Source organism: Stegodyphus dumicola, chromosome X1, assembly GCF_044657685.1.
Source record: "Stegodyphus dumicola isolate Sdum_Otavi_A_Nest chromosome X1, ASM4465768v1".
In the NCBI taxonomy this organism is placed as follows: domain Eukaryota; kingdom Metazoa; phylum Arthropoda; class Arachnida; order Araneae; family Eresidae; genus Stegodyphus; species Stegodyphus dumicola.
In genome coordinates, this window is record NC_140780.1 from 76900725 (window position 1) to 76924567 (window position 23843).

At 31.6% G+C, this 23843-nt stretch overlaps 1 protein-coding gene across 5 annotated transcripts in view; it reads right to left on the reverse strand.

The window, feature by feature from the left end:
• Positions 1-1810: 1810 nt before the first annotated feature.
• The window catches only part of LOC118190830 (nephrocystin-1-like), a 129881-nt gene continuing 107848 nt past the window's right edge, over positions 1811-23843 (reverse strand). For 3 of the 5 annotated variants that reach the window (XM_085808277.1, XM_085808278.1, XM_085808279.1), the window contains exons 19-22: positions 23392-23465; positions 11075-11119; positions 7498-7614; positions 1811-3146 (exon numbers count right to left, since the gene is read on the reverse strand). In XM_085808277.1, coding sequence (XP_085664403.1) covers positions 3009-3146; positions 7498-7614; positions 11075-11119; positions 23392-23465 — 374 coding nt within the window. In that variant the 3' untranslated portion in view covers positions 1811-3008. Of the gene's footprint in view, positions 3147-7497; positions 7615-11074; positions 11120-23391; positions 23466-23843 lie in introns of those variants that run through there. The other 2 variants (XM_085808280.1, XM_085808281.1) reach the window with 2 other exon arrangements.

The window sequence follows — 23843 nt, forward strand, 5'->3', positions numbered from 1 at the left end:
GTGTGACATGTAGAAGAACGTGAAAGGAAATTTTTACAAATCCTATTTATAAAGCCGAAATGCAAAGATTAGGCTAATGCCATTTTATAGGTACTTTCATATCAATCAGCTTATATTTGAGAGGTCAAGGCTATGATGATACTGCAACAACGTCAGGGATATTCAACAGTGCAACAAGCTAAAATGAGAGATGGAATTCCTTCAGCAGTCTGGGTGCCTGTTTTTCTCATTCCCTCAATTTGGTAGTTTTTAATGCATACCATATTAAAGATATTTGCACTGCATATGCATGGTAGAAAATGGTCATGCACTTCAGAAGATGGTGTTCACCCCTATCATGTCTATTTGAGCTGAAGCAAAATTCGTTGGAAAAGTAAAAAGTCCATCAGATCTCTTACCAATTGGTATGCCAGGTGCTTTTCTTGGTAAGCCTATTGTAGCCACAGGCGTTGATGGTTTTACATCAGGGGAATCTTGTGCAAGGGAAATACATGCATGCAATTCATGGCACAGCAACTGGCGAACTGTTGAAGCTTAAAACATTGCACTTGCTGCAGTGCTCCTGAATTGCACCAGTTGTGAAGATGAAGCTGCATGGTCCATCATTGTCACCTTGAACTCACATAATATTTCAAGGTCAAATGCCAGGTTGTCCAACCCACTACTTCCCCACATGCATCACTGATAAGGAATTATTTAAAATATGACCTGCAAGTTTAGGAAAGAAAAATCCTCCTTCTTATAGACCAAGCATTAGCTGCCATTGAAGCAGCATACTTGCTCGTACTGGGCCCTTTGTTCATCAATAAAGTATAATGATTTGTCATGAAACATTTACTGCTGACAGATAATGAAATACTGCTTTTAACCTTTCTACTAATGTCCCCTATTTTTATGGCTAGCATAACAGTTTAGAGGGAAGCCTATATTTGTGCTATCACTCTGAAATTATAATGATTTGCATTTCCTATAAGTTCCAGGTCATTCCCATGATTCCTTCACATTATGGTAATTTTCAAAATATGGTGTGTAAATATATTTTTACAATACAATTTTATGATGTATATTTCTATCACTGTGTTTTACCATTGCTTCTATATTTTCTTTTTTCATGTCTTTGCCAAATTTCCTTCTGAATAACTTGCACCCATCTGATTTGCTGATTGTTAATTTTACTTTTATACCCTCCTTCAAAAAAAATACTTGGTGCCAAAATCTTAAAACTTGTTAATAAATTCTTTTGCAAATTCTAATACCTTCATTATATTAGCTTTATTTATGAATGGTTCCTGTTTAACTATTAGCATAATATCCAGACCTTTTTTTCAAATCAAATTTTTAATTATTTTAGAATGAACTTTTTATTGGGAGTAGTTTCCCGAAGTTCCGATAAAGCTGAAGAAATAAAGGCTGAAGAAGTTCCGATAAAGTTTCTTCAACTTCAGAAATACTTAAAAAGGATTTAATGTAATTCTGTTTTCAAAATGTATTCATTTCTCTTGCTTAGCTTCAATGTTCTCTCAGAATGATACTTAAAGTACCAACAGGTACTTTCTACAATTTCCATCTTTTTAAAATTATTTGCAATATATTGCACAGTAAGATGAATTCCTTTTCATGTCATATTGAAATTTTCCATTTTTGAGCAATTCTATAATGAGGATTTTGAAATTTCTAAGTTGGCATTTCAGTTGATTCACATTTTTATACAAAAAATATCCAAATATTTACAAAAGCAACTTGTAAAACAAGCAAAAGTAAACGATGGATTACATAATGCCATGGTTACTGCTGACATTATAAAAAGAAATTTGTTTACAAGAAGACAAGCATTTTAATGGTAAGAATACTTTTTTCCTTTACAATTTTAAACATTTTAGATGTTTTAACAAGTATTTTTCCATTAGTTTATCATATTTACAGAAAATATCTTAGTTTTAAGCATCTGAATTTTCTGATACTTTGACACACATTGAAAGTTGTAAGCTAATTTGCATAAAGTAAATTGGCTTAAAAATTTGTATCCATAGTGTATGAATCTGTTTTTGCCCTTGCTGTATTTGTTAAAAACTCTGTGCTTAAGTGTTTAAGTAATAGATATATTTTCTGCCAAGAGTGACTTGTTATAATACTGCAACTCAGTGTGAAGAACTGTATGACAAAACAAGCATTTAACATTTTAGACATTGTTCATAATATAATAAAATTAACTATATTTAAAAAAGGCAGTTTGCTGAAAAATGTTAAAAAATAAGTTATTGAATTTTATTGAAACAAATATTTTTCAAATAATTTACAATGAAAATAAGTTGGTTGTAGTTTAACAAAAAATAGCTTTTTTTTTTCCCCAGAAATTATAATTTTTAAGGATCTTATCACCAGCAAGATACAAACAGCAGCAATTCATGATTTGATTATTTATTCCAAATCAGTTATTAAGAAGAATGGTTAAGCTGCTTTACATTTCTATTTTAATCATTTGAAGTATGCAGAAAGGTATGCACTTTATTTCAGAGAAAAAATACTTTCCTATTCAAATGACTATAAACTTGAACAGCAAGCATCACATGAGGTATGACTTTCTTTCAAGTTCGGAAGTGCAGAAAATACTACAATATATCTCAGGCATAATCAGATGTAAGTTCTCTTCATGGATATTTATGTGTATCTGAAGGTAGATGTCCTTGCAGTTGGTTGTTTTGTGTGGGAAATAAAATCACCTGTACCACTTCATAAAATCAACATGAAGCTTTGAGGTAACATTGATTGCACAATACCTCTGAGCTTCACCAAAATTTTATTGCTATATAACCCAGTTTTTTTTTTTTTTTTTTTTTTTTTTTTTTTTTTTTTTTTAGGAATGTACGGAGTCATTCGGATTTAGAATCTACTTGATGTAATGTGTCAGAGCTTGATCCTTTTTCATTCCTAATGACATTCCCAAATTTATTTCTTAATGAAAGCAATAAGCATAGTTCTAACTAGATAAAATTTCAAACTGTAGTCAATTAAAATTCAGGAATAACATTTACAGAAAAATCAGTTATTGACAATGGCTTGAATTCTATTGCAGGTGACAAAACCATAGCTTTATGGCCAGATTCCTGAAACATATTCATAAGCTTTCTGATTTCAGTACTTCGGTCCTGAAAATTAAAATTTACAAGTGTTTAGTTTTTTATTTAATATATCTACACTAATGTTACAAAAGTACTGGGTTGTTATCAAAAAACTTTCCTGATATATGAATCCCTAGTGGGCTACATGCTCAACCAATCAAAAAAAATTAGATATTGCTATTTGAATGTGGACCTTGAGATTGTGATAATTTAAAGCAATAAATCTATCATAATTACAATGAAAAAATTCCAAAATTTCTTAATGGAAAACACCCACTTTTTTGCTGCACGAGTTAATCAGTGCATCGAAAAAACATAAACGACATTGGAATGATACATGTTTGATGGAAATTACTGGCATAAAACATTTGCAAAGAAGAGTACAGTAGAGGGTCAATGACAACACAAGTGAGGAGAGTTGGAAAAAACTTTTATTAGAATTACAAGCTTTCAACGTGTGCGACATTTCAAGATACAGACCTGTCTAATAACTTTGCAGTTTCACATCTAATCACGATCTCCTGACCTCACTCTGATAGATTTCTGGTACTGGGACATCAATCCATGAGATTTGGCAGAATTGAAAGATGCAAAGTTATACAAAACGCTAAGTTATACAGATTATTCCTCCGATGTTATGCTTAGTATTGTTGTCAGCAATCTCCTGCATGCAATATGTTATTGTCTGTAAAGGTGTGCATGTTGAAGACTTCCAACAAGAATTCCAATAACAGTTCCTCCCTCCTCTCTTGTGTTGTCATTAGTCCTTTATAATGATCTTCTTAGAAACTGTTTTATGCTGGCAATTTTTGTCATAGGTGTATCTTCCAACATCATTTATGATTTTCAATGCATTGATCAATTGCAAAGGAAAAAGCAGGTGCTACTATTAAAAAATTTAAATTTTTTTTACTGTTCTTGTAACCGAGAGAGTTCCATTGTTTTAAATCACCACAATGCCTTCAAATAACAATATATAAAATTTCATTTCGCCTGGTTGAGCAGATAGGCTGCTAGGGGTTCATATATCGAAGAAGTTTTTTTATGACCAACCAGTATAAGAGTTGCATTAAAAGAAATTAGAAAACAGATATACTCACAAATGTTAAATATTTATTTTAATATATTGATCAACAAAATGATTCCACCTTGATGAAAAGTTCACAAAATCTAAGAGATGAAATTTTCTGTTCATTTCTAAATAACATTTCTGCTGTATACACATGTCCAAAATTTAAGAATGAGTGACATTTTTGCTTGAAAATCGTACATAAATGAATGCAAAAGTGATTTATTTTCTAATACAGTCACAAAATAATAATAAACAAGTTTGAAATAAGAAATTAATGTAATGGCAGCAAGTCTTCAACACAGAAGGAACTAGGCATAGAAAATGGATGAATTAAATGTATTCATCAAATGTATTGCTCGGTCTTCACGTTCCTGTCGTTTCTCTAGGCCTACCGCTTCCTTCTTGATGCTATGTGCTGCCATGGTTCACCCATTCCTGCCAACATCATCTAATAGTGGCATTGCTCCTGCTCATATGTCGAGCTATTCACCGATAAGATCAACCAGATTCTTTGAGCCCAACTACACGACCTCTCTCAAATTCTGACATCTGCGCATATCGTTCGCGCACCTGTATGTTAGGCATAGTTACTGTCTACCAAAGTACATGGAATGAAATTCATGAAGAATTTATGACCTGGAATCGTAATTTATCCTCTTAAATACCCTGCCAGATGCGCTGTGGCGACAACCATTCATTCATTGGCAGCCAAAACGTAAAATTTTGCATTTTACATCAAAACCTGTATGCATATCAATTTGTGTCAAATTTGCTTTATATCTTGTTGGTGCATTGTTTTTTTCTGTCTGATTGTGTGTATATATATACGTAACGCTTTTAATAAATCCAACTAATAATTAATAAAAGAGATAACTGCATTTATTGCTTTTAAGTGGGTTAGTTCGTTAATCAGTATCAGGCAGATTAAATGTAAAAGAAAAATTAAATATCTTATGCTTCACCCAAAAGCATCAAACTGGCATGTGTAATTTAAAAGTATTTTGTGTTGGATATGTTTCGAACTCCTTATAAACTGTTAAATGTTGCCATACATTTTTTATATTCTCTACGTTATTTCTTTAAAAATCATATATGGCAATAACATTTGGTGCCAGAATCCTTTTATTTGTATTGCCATATTTTTTTATATCGACTATATTTTTTCTTTAAAAATCATTGTAATAATATTTGATGGCATCATTTTAAAAGTGATAAGGGCAAAAAAGTGCGGTTTGAGACTAACAGCACCTTTGTAGCTATAAAAATTAATTTTTGTCAAAAGCGTTTTATAGAAAAACACAACAACAGAAAATTCTTCAAATGTGAATTTTATTCAGCATCATTTTAAAGAGAAATTATCATTATAATAGAATTGGTTGTAAATTTCTTCAGCTGAAATCACATTTCATAACTGGAAATACCAGTTCAAACTGTAAGCAGTTTATGCTGTGTCATACTCTAAATTTCTCAGAAGTTACTGGATTTTTGGCAGAAGAAGAAAACAGTTTCCAGAAATATATGTGCTATATAATTTAAAATAAGTCTAAAAATATGAATAAAAACTAAAGATTTTTCCAAATTTACTTATATTTCAACTGATACATGACACGTGATGTGTAGTAAATAATTTCAAACAATTTTATTAAAAAGGAATGAATTAAAAATTAAAAATTATTATATTTTTCAGTAACTAGATATTTAATACTTGGCTCAATATACGTAGGTAAGTTGAAAAATAAGTTTACCCTGTCGACTGTGGTCAGAGTTGTGTATGAAAGTCAAAAAATAGAATGAGACATTAAAGATATAACATACCTTTATTTTATTATTCTCGTACGAGTACGTTGAGACATTTGTCATATCGCTTGATAAGCTTCAAAAAGCCCTCCAGGAAAAAATCAGGGCTTTGCATATGGAAGAAGCATTGAACGGCTTGTTTCACTTCAGTATTGCTTCCAAAGCGCCTTCCCCCGAGATTTTTCTTCAAAGCCGGAAACAGATGGAAGTCGCTTGGTGCGAGATCAGGACTGTATGGCGGATGGTGTAGGCGCTCCCAACCAAGAGTTGCAATATGGTTTTGCGTTGTCATCGCCGAATGTGGTCTGGCATTGTCATCCAACAGCAGAACGCCAGATGTGAGAAAACCAGGCCGCTTTTTCCGAATCGCCTCTTTCAATTTCGACAGGGTGTCACAGTAGCACGTAGCATTGATGGTTCCAACCTCCAAAATGTCCAGCAACAAAACTCCTTGGGCATCCCAAAAAACTGTGAAGAGCACTTTACCTGCAGAGGGAGTTGTCTTGAACTTCTTTCAGACAAGTGATGACGGATATTTCCACTCCATAGATGTGGCCTTCAATTCTGGCGTGAAATGGTGGACCCACGTTTCATCCCCCGTCACAATCCGAAACGGAAAGTCATGGCCATCTTCATGGTAATGCACGAGATGTTCCAGGCTGACCCCCATGTGTCGTTCCTTGTGTGTCGAGGTCAATTGTCGGGGCACCCATCGTGCTGACACTTTTCTGTATCGAAGAATGTCGTGGATGATGTTTTGAGCTCGCTCATGTGAGATTTCAAGTTCTTCTGCTACTTCATCGATGCTGATACACTGGTTCGCTCTAATCATGTCATCCACCTTCCTGACATTTGCATCTGTAGTGGCCGTGCGTGCCCGTCCAGCTCTCGGTATGTCCTCCACTTGCTGACGTCCATCACTGATAGTGCGACACCATCTCCGCACCATTTGCTTCGACATCACACCTGGCCCATAGACTTCCACGAGGTGGTTATGAATTTCTGTTCCTGATACTCCACATGCCCATTCATAGTGGATAACCGCTCTCACTTCCTCCTTTGACCACAAATTCAAAACGCACCTTCTCTCCATACCTACTGGGGCTCAAATGAGAGGCTGGTCTCCGCTTTGTGCAGGCACTGCAACAGCGCCATCTGCTTGATTTGCAGCGACCTCTAGCCAATGGTGTATCGGTGACTTGCGTGTTTTCCTGCTGTGTCGCCTTTCGCCCATAGCCGTTCAACGCTTCTTCCATATGCAAAGCCCTGATTTTTTCCTGGAAGGCTTTTTGAAGCTTATCAAGCGATATGACAAATGTCTCAATGTACTTGGTACCTATGTGGAAAAATAAAGGTATGTCATATCTTTAATGTCTCATTCTATTTTTTGACTTTCATACACAACTCTGACCACAATCGACAGGGGAAACTCATTTTTCAACTTACCCTCGTAATTTAAGAGCAAGTTTCATTAATGCATTATAAAGAACATTCAATTTTTATTCTTACTTGATCAAATAAAGATCTTTCCACAGAAAATGTTCCCAGGTTGCAGCACTTTGACATGATAAACACTGTTTTCATATACATTTCTCGAAATACCTTCTTCCTGTAGGAACTTTTTTTCTATCAAAAGAAATACTGATATCAATAAAAACAACGTAGTCAGTAATCACCTTCCTTCCTGAAGAAAACATTCTAAATAAATACAAATCTCAACAAACTATAGTTCCATTAATCTGCCATATAATAAATAAAAACACGACAAAAAATTTCAAAGTTATGTTGAGCAATGCTAGAAACTTCCATACAATAATCTGGATGCTAAATATACTGATTAAAATAAAATAAAATAAAATCTTAGATCAAATACCAGATAAATTTAAATTTCATCACTTTAAATTGTGGAAATAAATAAATCACAAGCAGTCAAAACCATCAGAAGGGAGGGAGAAGTTTAAATAAATTTAAAAAACAATTTTGCTTAAAAATAATTCTGAGTTGCAGGATTGAAAGAGCTGGCTGTAAGAATTTTTCATGGTTTTGCATTTTCCTTGAGTGTAAATATTCAGTTCTCCTTAAATGTTTCTACACAAAGGCATTCTTTCCTGCAGGCTGACAAGGCAAATCTGCTTTGCTAAAGGCAAAATATAATGATGCAAACCTTTCCTTTCAATCAAAGTGTGGTGATTTACATAGACATCTGCCATAGCTTAAGTAGCAATATAATGTTTCTAAATAAATCATTCAAAAACTGCTAGAGTAAATATTGCAAAATGATTGCTCACAGATACAGAGTTCTGGTTAAATAACTGATTAAGTTAGGTTATTTGAATATTTTATATGAACGAGGGCTATCTGCCTAAGAGGAGGGGTACCTTCGTGAAGGACTTTCTAAGTGAAACGGGCTGATATTCACATTACAATTAAACCTTCGAATTAAATACTAATAAATAAATAAAAACAAAACAAAACTGAAATTACTTCAAAAATAAATACACACAGGGAAAACCAACCACACAGCCAGCCCATTCGCCTGAGATCAAACCAGGTTGAATTACCAGCATTCAGTGATCTTAAGGAGAGAGTGAACATTCAAATACTTTTTTAAAACTTTCTGGCAGAGAGGAATGAAATTTTGCATATAAATATCAAATACCTTTGTAAAAAATTTCTCCCTAACTGCAATTTTAACATTTTCTTAAAATTAAGATTATCCCCCCTAAAAAATGCTCCATTATTAATGTTGTAAATTTCTTGCTACTTTCGCTTTATTTTTATTGAAAAATACATTACAAACAGAACTCAGTATTTATTTGTAAACTGCATGAAACATTAGTTTTTAATGACTATAAATTTTATGTATATAAAAATTTTGGACAAAATTTTACTATTTAATACCCATTAATTGAGTTTTTATTCCTTTTTTAAATTCACGTTTTAAAATGAATATAAATTTTGTTAACATATATAAAAAAAGAATCTAAATTACAAATTATAATTGTTTTGAAAAGGATTTAAAAGTGCACGCAGCATTTTGAAAATCTAATATCACAAAAACTTCATTTTGAGGAAAACACACTTTAAAAATATTTAAATTAATTAAGATTTGAGTTAAAATAATATGCCAAATAATGATTATTGGAAGAGTTAAAGCAACAAGAATCAGCGTAATATTCATAAATTTGCTGAACAAATTTCAAAGGTTTAAATACAGAACCTTCTTCTTCAGCTGCAGATCCAATAATAACAATTAAAATCTTTAATACTAACACCTCAGTACCTCTTAATGCATGCTTTTATTGAACATAAAATATTTTAATGGAATTTTATTTAATGCATAAATATTTTTTACAAAGAAAGCAGTATACAACGGTAAGAAATAATTTTATATTATTTCAAAAAGTTTCTCATACACTTTGGTTAAATTCAACAAAATAGTTATTTTTGAGCTTCAAATCCTTCTTACTTCCAAATCTTGAAAGCCCCTCGTACCATGACTTTCCCCGCCTCATTCACATTTTAGTGAAGTTAGCTGTAGTAGAAATATCATACTGAAGATGTATTGATATGTCAGGGTTTGCTGAATAATTTTTGGCAATTGCGGTGTAAAGTCTATCTACTGCCTTTAAAAGTGTTTGTTATGCAACTCCTATCGATGTGGCACATGAATTTAAAACTGGTGTTGTCATGTTAAGACAAGATGGGAAGTTATCTCACTATATGTGGACACTCAGGAAAGTCAAACTCACACAGAATGATATGGTTAGGTAGGTAGTTGCACTTTAAGGACTACTTCTTGAATGTTAAGGAGACCAGTGTAATTACTTTATTATTCAGAAATTTGGAAGTTTGTAACAGCATCTTAGTTTAATTTCATATGATTAAATTTTTATTTCTGATGGATTTCTTCCTTCCAAGAGAGGGGGGATGCAACAGGATATTCATGTAAATATTATTGTCAGCTTGGCATAGCGGGAGGATGCACAGCGTGCACTTTAAAGACTTTTAAATAGAATAGTGTTGTACTTAGAACCAAGCTACTGAAGGTAATAGTTGGCTACTGAGTGACTGAAATGCTGCTGCTAGGTTTTTAGTCTTATTTCTGCCTTTATTTCCACTGCCATGTGGGTAATGCTACAGTAGAAGAACAAAACTATTAATCCTGAAGAATAATGAAATTATTCACTTAAAAAAGAGCATTTCTATTTGGAGTCAGATCTATTGAATTATTACATAATCTCTTTCCTTGAAACTCACAGCTGAGATAGAGAAAAATGAATGACTGAGTGGATAAGATTGCTGAATACTGGTAGCTTGACTTATATCTAAATCAAAGTGAACAGGCTAGCTGCATGGTTATTTTCATTATTTTCTCAGAGTGTAAAATGTATAAAAGCCAGGTTCCACTAGAATGTCCCACATGAAGGCATCCATTTTTCTTAGGCAGATAGCCTTAGCATTCTTTGCCACAATGAAATAATTTAATCTACAGAAGAATAGAGATTAAAGTTTGAATAATCTGGCCATTTGTTACAATGTTAATCCTTTCTTTAAAGACAAATCATTTTCTTAATGATAATTGGGAATTCAGTAAATTTCAATACTGTTTTTGTCTTTCGAGTACGAAACTAGTTGCTTTCTCAAACATTTTAGAAAGAAGCATTTTTAATATTTTTTCAAAGTATCTCATTCAATTTTTCAAGTCAACAGTAACAGAGTCTGTTTCTTTGTAGTTCTGTCCTACAATTACCAAGCAAAAATTTAATTGACAGTTATATGGCTTTATTTTATAACAAAAGATTTTCCTTTTTATTTTTTTTAAAGAAATATTTTATTACAATTTAAGGGCAAAAACTAACACCATCTTTTCAGCATCTTATAATAAACTTTTATAACAAAAATTAAAATTAAAATTTTTCTTTATGAAAATTTAAGTAAAAATTTTTAAAATGTACCACACACTTTTTTTTAACAATAAGCCAACAAAACTAAGTAGACAATAAATCAAAATTACAGCCACATTTCAACATTATATATATAAAGAAAACCTACATAAATATGTTGGAGGGGTCTGAATACTTACAAGATCATTCAGTTTTTCACTCTTTACCCTTTCTGTCCATAGTATCTAAAATAAAGAAGTAACATTACAGATTTACTTCTGCTTCACAAAAGTTTTGTTATCCAGCATAAAACATAAATTTTATTTCACCAAGTAACAAACTTTCAAGGTAACCTAAATCTAATGACAAATAATAATTTTAATAAAATTGTTACACAGCATTAATTGTTAATCTTTGCATTGCTATGCTACTTGAAAATGTTTTAGTTTTGTAAGTGATATATGGTTTAAAAATAAAAATGTCGATGCTTGACTAATATGGTGAAATTCTTTAAAAACTTCATTACGTCTGTCTGAAATTTTAGTCTTAAGATAACTGGTAGTGGTTGTTGAGATTGAAAATTGAAGCTAGTCTTTGTGTTTAACCCTTTCCGCATGGGTGTGTTGTATATGCCATGGTAGCATTCAGTTCATCAATGGCAGGTGTAACATTTGGATTTCAAAGGATTAGTGACTGGCTAGACTGCTATAATGTATATGTGACAACCACATGGAATGAGATGTAAATATTTTAAATTCTATCAAATGGTGCCCTATGTCTATGGTACCAAGATAAATGGGAACTATGATGCCTGAATTTTGACATTGGACTGTTTCATTTGATTCTGAAAGGTTGATAGCAGGATTCAGTAATGTAAACAAGAGTGCTGAGTCAACGCATGTGCATTTTTGTTGGTTTCTTTTGAGTGGCTTTGTGAGGGAAGAGTATCTGGCGCAAGTCGAAATTTTATTTAGTTTCTTCTTTTCGTAAGTAATGTAGGGTATTCTGTCTTTTGTGTGAATGTAAGTTTTTTGGGATTTTTTCCCGTTAAGATGAAAAAAGGGAAGGTGATATTTATAATGCCATTTCACCTTTCAGAAAAGCTTTTTCTAATTCTTAATGAGAACAGGAGAAAATGAGAAGATGCATTGTTTGCTCCTAAGCTATGCAGAGGAAGCGAGCTTTGGGAAAATCATTTTACTTTGAATGCAAAGATTGTAATGAAGGACTCTGCGTGAACCCATGCTTCAAAATATATTACAGAGAAAACAAATTTTAAATTACATTGTAAATATATATGTGCATGTGTGGATGTGCCATGTGTACGTTTGTTGCTTCACATTAAATAATTTAATTGTAGTTTAAAACATACTGAACATTTGTTTTAAAATTCCTCTTTGATTATATATATATATCATTACAGCTTCAAAATTTATAAGTATTTAATTCTGCAAGTCACCAAGCATAAAGATTAATGCATTTTTTGAAATATTTGAAAAACTTGAGTAAATCCGAATAAAAATGCATTTTTGATGGATTTTTTTTAGCAAAATTAGGGTTAGTGATCGAGGACCTGCCGTTCTGCGGAGACATCATGGAAGCCCAGCACTGAATCTCATAGCAAGAGGCTAGTAGATCAGGCAGCCATCTGGAAGGGGTTAAAAAGAAAAGTAATGCAGGGCACGTAAGTAGCAGCATTTTTATGAATACAGTGCTTTCTATGAAAATGTTTCATCTTATTACTAAATTCAACTAATAGTATGATATTCTAAATTTGAGCTCTTATATTAAAGAAGTAGATTTATTAAGTAATATTTGAGTATTTCCATTTTGAAATTTGAACTCTTGTATTAGGGTCCCAAATTGAAAATTTTGTTGTGTGAAGCAAGTTAAAGGCTTGAATTTTTTTATTTTGGTCTAGTAATTCTTTATTAGAACCTTGGCATATTTTTATTGTGATGTAAGAAATATGATTGTGTATATCTTTGAGATAAAATACTTTGTATATCCAAATTTCTAATTTAGAACAAAAAATAAACTTGTAGATTGTGCTAGATGATTAATTTCCCAAGCTGAAATTTTGTATATTGGCTTTTTTTTTAAATTCTGTCCAAGAATTTTGTTTCAACAATGTATTTTCTTGCCAAGAATAGAAAACAGGATTTAACTGAAGAATAAGGTGAGCATTTGCAACTCATGCAATAAAATGTTTTATGACAGTGCCAACTACGTGTATATTCTTAGTTGGTGGTTGCTTATAACAGACTGATTATTTTTAAAGCAAGCAATTACTATAACAGATTATAAGTTGCTTGATTATTTTTACAGTTCCTATGTTATTTAATTTATAATTACTTATACTTTTATTAATCATGATAAATCTCTTGGATTGCATGAAATTGTGATTTTCCCCCTAATCCCCAAAGCCAAATATCTTCAAAGAACATGAAAATACTATGAGTTTGATTGTATGTGGCATAGGTAAAACAAAAACATTCTACGAATTAACTTGTAGCTGGCCCCTAAACACAAACTTCAACCTAAGAGATAACTCGTAGTTGGCAGCAACCATGTTAATGAAATATTTGAAACAAAGACTCCCCAAAATAAAAATAAATTACAAATTCCATTACAGAAATATTTATATGTGACAAAAATGGAGCTATTTGCATTTACTATTGTGATGAACATGTTAGTGGGAAAAAATGGACAGATTGAATGGAAATTGGATTTTTTTAAACAGTAGTTAAATAGTAAATCTCACTGCCCAGCCGGCAGTGGACCCTGACCTTGGCAGTGGGCCTGATGGGCCCAGGTTCGAATCTGGAGAAGGCAAGGTTGTAAGTGTCTGTCCGTTAATAGAGGCAACAGTGGCCACTTTATTAGGTGCTTCCATGATGAAATAGCCAATACTTCCGTTGCAGTAGTGCATGGCTGATAGCTATTAAATAAAGTGCCTGGCCTTTAAAAAAATGTCCATGAGATGAAGAAGCAAACATCCCTTGGCAACAAGGCATCCTTCGGTAACAAGATTAATAAGTTTATTAAATGAGACCCCCATATGAAAGATGAAGTAAAACATTCATTTGAGAAGTGAAAATACTGATTGATAGTGTATTACTAGCAAAAAAAATGAACATTTTGTTGCACTCTACCTAGAATATAAATGATCATATGCCAAAATATGTTAAAATTCCAGAAAATCGGTGACTTAAGAATTATGCTTTCATATTATTGTAAATTATTAATTCTGTGGCAAAAACGGACATGATAAAAAAACTCAAGGCATCTAATTTTCACACTTTAACTTTCAACGAAAGTATTGATATTTCAATAGCCAAATGCTGAACACTGTATGTAAAATTTACATATCAACAGAATAATCAGTAAAAAACTATTTTTGATGGAATAACTCAATTAAAATTATGTGATGCTTTTTCAATTGCTTCTGTAATAAAATAATTTTATATGGAAAATAATATCGATTTATAAAAATGATTATGTCTACTTCTGATGACGCAGCTGTTATGCTAGATAAGATAAAGGGAGTATCACTAAAACTAAAAGAAAATATCCCACATTTAGTTCATATCATAAAAATTTGGGTATCAGTCAATGCTTCAAAAGTAGTTGATGAGAGATATTGAAGCACTAATGATATTTGTTTATAAAAGTATAATTTTAAGTCTTAATATTTTGGCAATGTTAATTTTTTTAATGATTGTAAAAGACTGAGCTAATGTATCTGATACCAGTTGCGAATCTTATAAATAGAATGTGATATTCTTGCTATGATAATTGTTCTTTAATAAAGTATTTTTTATGCCTTAATTTTTAATGTTTCTTATCGAAGTAGATGTTGTTTAGAAAATATAACATTTAGAAACCATTAACAATTGGCAGGAGAGCATGCTAGCTGGTTTGCTGATAATTTTCATACAGAACATTGATGTAAGAATATTATTGATTTCTTTAAGAAATAAATCTGATTTATATAATAATTTGTGAACATAAATTATAAAAGAAAAAATATGGCATATAATATGATAAATTTGATTCACATGCAAACTGATAGAAATAAGAACCTTTTGGGAGTAGAAAATATTCTACAAGTACCTAATTTAAATGAAACTGTCAGTACCAAAAATTGTTGATCATAATTTAAAAGTAAATTTTAACCAAAACTAAAGCACAAATGATCAATAAACATGGAAACAGTCTGTATATAGCTGACAGAAATATAAATAAATTTGCTGAAGTTGAAGAAAACCTAAGATGTTAATATTAGTAATGTTAATGATGTACTGTGGCATCAAAGAATAACTCACCTAAACTATGAAAGATTAATAGAAGTGAAGTACCACTCATCAGTCACTTGATTAGAAAATGTACAATTAGAAAAACAATTGCAAACCATGCACGTTAAGAAAAATGAAAGGAACTTCTAAAAGAGTGAAATTCAAGTAATCTGAAGCTATTTTAGAATTATGGCATACAGACTTAGCTGGACCAATCGAGAAGTCAATAGATGGAAGTTATTTTCTACCAGTGGTAGATGATTACAGTAACTCCATATTTGTGATTACAACTGAGAAAAAGAGTGAAACTCCAGAATCTTTAATAAAGCTTATCATTTAAAAAGAAAGAAAGACAAACAGGAAAGAAACTAAAAAGAATTTGTGGTGATAATGGCAGCGAATTCTTAGCTAAAAGAATAAAAGAATTTTTTGGAAAAATGAGAATTAAACATGAACTTACAATGGCTTATTCTCCAAAGAGTAATGGAACAGCTGAGCTTTTTAATCCTACTAATAAACAAAACTGTCAGAACTATGTTGATTGATGTAGAATTAATGAAAAAATTTTGGAGTGGAAGTGTTAAAGCTGTAAGGATTATGTTAATTTTATTAACAGTTAAATTTTAATTTAATGTTCCTTTCCTGTCAAATTCTTAACTTCAACTTACTACTTCCGGCCAGAATGTAGTTTTAGAATCACATCTGAATACATAATGAGGAAGAGTAGTATTTAACCACGAAGTTCTTTAGTCTTAGAGAGAGAGAATCAGAGTTTTTGATTTACGTGCATCTGTCTTTTGGCTACCCTCTCTCTCAAAGCTGTTATTATGCTAGGCCGTATTCAGCTTCATAGTCAAATAGAGCTTCATAGATAAGCTTCATAGTCAAATAGAGTTAAGGGGCCAACTAGTCCAGAATCTTTATAGCTTCAGCTATACTTCTTTAGTTAATCTTAGGTTTAGTTTAATTTTTAGTCTCTTAAGTTCAAGCCCAAGTATCGGCTTTGATTGTACACTCCAAGACAGAGTTTTGTTAAATCTTACTGGAATAATAAAGGGTTAGTTACCCTTCCATCTTGTTGTTTTTTGTCACACGAACTTAAGCGATTATTCACTAACTAGTTCTTAAGATTCGTCACTTTCTACAGTAACTGAGATTTACACTAGTGAGAATCTTACAAAGTAGCTACACAAGTGAATAACAGGAGTAAAAAAAAAAAAAAATGACACTAAATTTACTCTGGACAATAAACCACTGGAAATTTTTTTTTTCTGTGTGCATGACTTCTAACATGTTGAAATTACCTAAATGAAAAGATTTATGCTTGAAAGAAAATGATAAACATCTGAAAGATTATGATATTGTTGCGTGCATATGGGTTCGTAATAGATTAAGTGCACAAGTTCCATAATAGGTTAATAAAAAAAATTTATAAGGAAAGAAATAATATTATATAAAGAAATATTTCAGATCTGTGGAATTTTCTCCAGAAATCTTTGTACAAGTGTTTTCAGTAGCTACACTACTAAGAACATTAAACAAAATGCAATGCAAAGTGCATCTAAAGAAAAAGCTAATCCGATCTCATGCTGAACTCGCAACAATAACAACAGCAGCTAACTAAACAACTGTGATCAGATGCTCTCTCTTCACCCTTAAATAGTTTTCAATGGGCAGCGAGATATTTCTAGTACGTCCTGCTTCTCAAAATTACTGGAAAGCAATATGAGCAATATTACACTTACAGCTAACATAGTTGTCAGTTACATTTATTCAATTCAATACAAATCACTAAGATACGCATTTACTCATTGTTAAATGCACGCACCCCTGTATTCATATTTTTATGGCACAGCTTTCTCTTAAAATTTGTCTTGCGGTACATTACACAGAAAAATACAACAATTTTACTTATAACTCTGCTAAAATTACCTATCTAAGTATAAAATTCATAACAGTATGTTTGATAATGCAGCTAAAGAGAAGCAGCTTTTAAAACAGGAATTTCCCAAACAGCATTTTGCAATTTACTTAAATGAAGAAATTCAATTGTTAAAGGGCTAGTAAAAATGCAAATGTCACAATAGCACAAAAAAAAAAAAAAAAAAAAAAAAAATCGAAAATATAAGAGACGATGAAACTCCTCTTCTAAAATGGTTTCAAGCCATGAGACTAAAAAATTTTCCAATTTCTAGAGCTGATTTGACAACAAAATCTATAGGTTCACTAAAATGCTTGGAGAAAATTTTGCACCAACTGATGGATGTCTCACAAGATGAAAAGAGCGAAATAGCATTGTTTATCAGAAACTACATGGTGAGAAGCAAGAAGCAGATCATCATTTATCTAAGAAATGAATAAAAGACGCTGGGCAAATAAAAGGCAAGATGAAATAGCAGATGATTTTTAAGAAATTAAAAGAACAAGTTACTGTGTTCTTAATGCACAATATAGAAGCAACAGTTAAAAAGATGCCAGTAGTTACTGGAAAGAGTAGAAAACCCCACTGTTTAAAAGGAGTCAATAATTTACCTTTAACTTACTATAACAAGAACTCATGGATTACAAGCACTATTTTTACTAATTTCCTTTTGAAGTGGGACAGAGGAATGAAAAATGAGTGCTGCACACCCTTCTGAAAAACATTAAATTAGTATTTTTTCTACGAATACTACTTCTGTCATTCAGCCATTAGACCGAGGTAATATAAAAATAATAAGCTGGCTCAAATTAGAAGATTAAGGAGCAGCGCAGCCTGCTACATTAACTGAAACACCTTAGAATCAGTTAAGATAATTTTAGCCTAGCTTAATAGCATCCATTATATATTATTGGCTGTGTATCACAAGATTGGCGACGAAAGCCAAGTTGTTCTGCTAAATTTTGTTTTGCTCCTATTGCGTACTGAATTAAGCCTGAATTGTATTAGTTTAGTTATTTACTATACCTACATTTATTTCTTGCACATGCTTAAAACTAATCTGAGTGCTGACTAAATAAACTCCCACATATACTTAAGGCTTTATGTAGGGCCGACACAAGGCACCGCCTGGTGCAGTCTTTGCGGGTTCTAAATTCCAGGGCTGTGGAGTTGGTAGGGAAAATGACCGACTCCGACTTCTGGAATTTTAATGACTCCAACTCTTGATTCCAACTTTGACTCCTAAAAAAATAAGCTGTACCCATGTATATATGTAAACATATATACATGGGTACAGCTTATTTTTTTAATATAGAAGTAATAGATGCTACAGAAAAAAATTGATGCATAGCAAATTTTTTATATTAATTAGCTTTTATTATGAAATGGAAAATCTGGCATTCGTAATTTCTAAGAAACAGTAAAACTTTGGCAAGATCCTCTTTGTTACAGGACCATAGTTGCGATTTGATAAACTTCAGATCTGAGAAGAGTCTTTCAACATTGACTTGAGTAGGAAGAAAAGCTGTTACTGTTAGGGCTACTTCCTTTAACTTTTCAGAATAGATTTTCATAAGTTCTAAAAGAGGTGTCTTGCAAGAGCAATCATATTTATCTATTTCTTCAAAGGTCGTGTATAAATCTTGTTTGTATTTTTTCATTTTTATATCTAAAGGCTCTTGGTTATTTATTTTCATTCGCTTTGCCTTAGCCTTTTCAAAATTATCCAAATATTTTTCAAAATCTAATTCATCAGTGGAAAACAATGATAAAGACTCAGTTACAATATCTGCAGTCTGACTGTCCTGATTTGAATACTCCAGTTGTTCTGATAATGATTTCACTCTTAATGAAAGTTCATAGATGGCTTTCTTTGCCTTTTTAATTTGTTTGTCATCCAAACGATTTGGATCTACATATATTGGACCCAGCATGATCTTATTGTCTAGCAAACTAGTTTCTCTTTTCTTCATTAAAGAAATGATTCCTTCTGCAATAAACCATCCATTTCAGAAAGAACAAACATCACATTCTTCCAGTCTTGAATCTTGTTAATTCTTCAGACTGTAGCTTTTTGGTAGCTATATATGGCATAGAAAGAAGAGTTTCCAATTCTGCAAGATCATTCCACAGTCTTTCTGTTAGTGAAACATTAGGGTTATCTACATCTTCTAACATTCTAGTCTCCTGTTAATTCTTCAGACTGTAGCTTATTTATGGCTATATATGGTGTTGAAAGAAGGGTTTCCAGTTTTGCAAGATCATTCCACAGTTTTCTGCTAGTGAAATATTAGGGTTATTTACATTTTCTGAAAACGATCTTAATCCTAACAACCCCTATATCATTAAATATGTACTTCTCCATTGCGTTGCTCCTTTTTCTGCTTGTTTCGTAAGAATGGCATCAATTTTGGGAGTTCTCGCTGCTTACCTAAATTCACCAATGAGATTAGTAACTAAATGAATCAGTTTAATTACTAATGGCAAATATCACGTCCATCTTGCTCCCTTATATTTACTTACTAATATGTCAATAAAGTAGAAAATAAATATTTATTAATGTATATAATCCATAAATAAAAATATTAACTCAGTTTTTCATTAATTTTTTTTTCAATTCACTTTAAATCCATTTCAAATTCAAACTGTTCAATAAAATCTGGAGTCGAAGTCGACGTGTTTGTTAGCGATTCCAACTTCAACTCCTTTTACCCAAAAATCTACCTGACTCCGATTCTGACTCAATGAGTCCAACTTCACAGCCCTGCTAAATTCTGCTACAAAGCACCTTCCTAAGTTCTAAATTTTTGCCATGTCTAAACTTTAGATTCCAGTGCTTTCCCTAAATTATAAAAAACTTCTCATTGCTTAATTTTGCCACTCGGTGCTTCCCCAAATTCCAAAAATTTTGTCTTCCTAAATTCTGCTGTCCAGTGTGGCCATATTCTGCCATCACTTCTGGGTTTACGGTTAATAACATATGTTATTCTTAATTAAAATAGCACTAAATGCACTCGTCGGGACTTCGGTGATTCCGGATTATCAGTTTTTCCGGATTATAGATCATCATCATCAGTTTAAATCTGGTAAGATGGCATGCAGAAATTATAAAATTAAAAATATGAAACCGTAATTTATGAAATAAAGAGCAATTATGATCTAAAGCGTATCAAAATTTACCAAAAAAAAAAAAAAAAAAAAAAAAAAAGCTTTATATTTATTTGTTTACTTTAAAATAAAAAGCTTTATATTTATTTGTTTACTTTATTAAACATTTCTTTCAATGCGCGCATGCGTAAAGCATACATTTCGCATAGTCGATATTAGAAAATTGCAACCAGAAAACTATTTGATGTGTATTCGTGACATTTATAATGATGAGGAATTTGATTTAAATCATATCAAAGACAGAGTACATTGAGATGAAATACTACATTTAGTAAGGAATTATAAGCCGAATAAAATAAAAACATCTGCCCTGAAGATGAGGATACTGCTGACAGATCAACTTCCAGTTCATTGCGTGCTGCGACGTCCCCCCCCCTTCGCAGAGCAGCGTGAAATTGATAAACAGATTTTGGAATGATTAGAGAATCAAAGGATATGCCTTTATCCATTTTTTGCAGCAATTTCACTTTTTGTTTGATGGACATCGAAACATGCTTTCGCTTTGTAGATCCTTTGGTAGCTTCAGAATCGGAAATTCTTTCTGACATAATCAAAAGTTCAAGCTTACTTTTATAAAATTGCTCTAACAGTCTGCAAAAAAAAAAGACGGATCCAATTAGAAGATTAAGTAACAACGCAATCTGCAACATTAACTGAAATAGATAATTATATAATTTTGCCTATGAGTTTCATTAACAAAATCTAATTTTAGCATATAAAAAGAAATTTTTATTGAATTTTTCCTCGTGAACATTTCTTAGAGCATTTAAAAATCTATAATCATCACCAAGCATAATGTTAGTAGAAAAGGTTGCCTTACACTTGTTGTTCAATTACTGATATAAAAAAAAAGGTTTAGACATCACTGCATGAGTTATTACTGAAGCTGTCATGTATTGATAAACGTGCGGTGATGGAAGCAAAATATAATAAATAATGACTTGCCAGGTTGGGAACAGGGATATAAAATAGGTGAATGTTTCGGTTTGAGATGTAATGTCATGCAGACACTCAGCTATGAAGCCAAATTATTAATCTCACAAATTATGCTTACACAATGTTTTTTTATAATAAGGTATTTTACTTAGCGCCTAAGTGAAATTAAGAATCGGAATTTTTATATGAAAATCTCCACAAGTTTTTATTATGGAAGGAAAAATTAAATGCGCATGCCTAAAGCATACAAAAAGAAAAAAAAAAAAAAAAAAAAAAAAGGTTGTGGCTTTGAGGTCATTCCGGATAATGGACATCCAGATTTCAGACTTTGTACTCTATTGAAATTGACACTAATTCTATGTAAATTTTTATAAATTTGCTTTGCTTTCATTTAGAAGAAATAATTTCTGAAAATGAAGTACAAGAATGGGCAGGATTTGATTTCATAGCACTAAGTGCATGTGATTTCAATTATGGCATAGAACTAGTTGAAAAATTATATGCAAAATACAGTAACACATTAACAGATAAAACAATTGCATTACAATATTATGACTTTAAACTTGTGGCATGTGAAAAAATTAAGCGTAAATTGATGACAAATTTTTCAGACATGGTAATGCTTTCATTAAAGAATGAACGATTTCTTGAAAGAATACTGGTGGAACATGTTTGGCCTCTAGTTTGAACAATGTTTCAGTTTAATGAATTCAATAAAAGATAATCAAAGAAATCATTTGAAAGATCAACTTAGACAAAAAATATATTTTAGTAGGAGAAACAGAATAAACTTGGATTGTATATATGCTGAATGGTTAAATTTAAAAAATAGAAGAGAAATTTTTATACACTTCTACAAAGATAGCACCGTTTTTCATAAAACTGAACATTATTACTATTAGAGTTAAATTATGTGCAGGTACATATTTTATGTTTACAAGCCTCTAAATGCATAAATTTTTATACTTAATAAATAGTTTTTAAAATATATGTGTTTTTGAAAATAATGAATGTAAATAAGATAGAATTAATTTAAACATGAAACTAAGAGTGAAAAATAGAAGCAAATGAAACAATAATTGTAGCAAAAAAAGTTGCAAAGATCAAAATAAAGTTGCGTATGAGCAATAAAAAATTAGCAGGAACACTGTTACATAGTAAAAGAAAGTTCATTACACTAGACATATTGAACAAAGAGTTGGATTTAACCTGCCCTCCAAGGCACTGCGATTAAAGAAATAGAAAGACATGAGTAGTATTGAAAGTGTAGAAAAGTTGGCTTAAAAAAGCTCTGATTTGAATGATATTGAGCAGCATTTTTACAATGAACTGGTCTTTTGTGAATGTGTACATCAATCAAACAGATCAATCAAACAGAATAGATGAGTTTAGGCTGCATTAAACTGGCAAACTGGCAAATGTTTTATCTGATATGCTGTTGAAAACCTTTAGCAAACATTAAAAAATAAAAGTGAAGCACAGTAAAAAATTTTCACATTTTATGACTGACATATTAGATTTTATACTCAAGGTTATGTAAAGTTACAGCAAAATTAGAAAGAAATCTGTTCTGAGACCCTGTTACAAATTACAAACTAGAATGGTCTTGTATTTGCATCTCTTATTGGTCAAAATGGTATTCTCTTAATCTCAGATATGGGGGGGGGGATTGCAATGACCTTGAAATTACTGAAAGCCATGAAACATACTACTGTAATGTAACACGAGGAAAGGAATTTGAACTTCAGTAGCCAAATAACTCTAGTCTTTACCAGAGCTCATTAAACATTGAAACATTATATATGTACTTTGGAGGACAAATGACTATTGGTTGATAAGCTAGGGGGATATGGAACAAACAATTTCAGAGTGATAATGTTTTTATTCATACAACAAATGCTATGAAAATTGTTTATATGACAAAATATCAGTGGGTCATCGAGTTGTTTATATTTGAATCTCACTGAAAATTTTTAAGCATTCAATTTAGAGAATAAAATTGTTGAAATAGAGCAGACTTGTGGATAAGGTCTTGTCTTAGCTCACTAAGCATGTTTATTTCTGCTCTGTTGCCTTCTGAGAAGAAAATTAACTTACTTAAACATTTCCCACAGTTATGAAAATGCTCACAATTAAATAACAGATACATGTAATACAGCTTGTTACACAAAATGGCTATTAATAATACACTTACCCGAAGAATATCAGCAAAATCTACTTCATTGAATATTCGAGAAAAAGTGGCAAGATACGGTGACATGATCTGCTCTAAACAAAATTATATGATGTATCATCAGTAAGAGATATAGAAGACTTATAAAATAAGAATTAGAATAGGTTACTCATTATACAGAAAAAATTATCTTAAACATATTAGCGAGCACAGACTAGAACTTAAAATCCAGCAACTTGATTCTTGTTGAACCACCAGAAATGCTGTAAAACAGAATGACTCTTCAGTTAAATGTGCATGTACTATTAATAAAACACAGTTAAGTAAATTTACATATATACAGCCATGATATGAAATGCAGAATTAGACTTCAAATAGAAAATAGTAAATACATTGCTTTCTAAACAATGCTTTAATTATTTCATATTGAGTATCATACTGCAAAAACCTAAAACTAGACTTAGTACAATAGT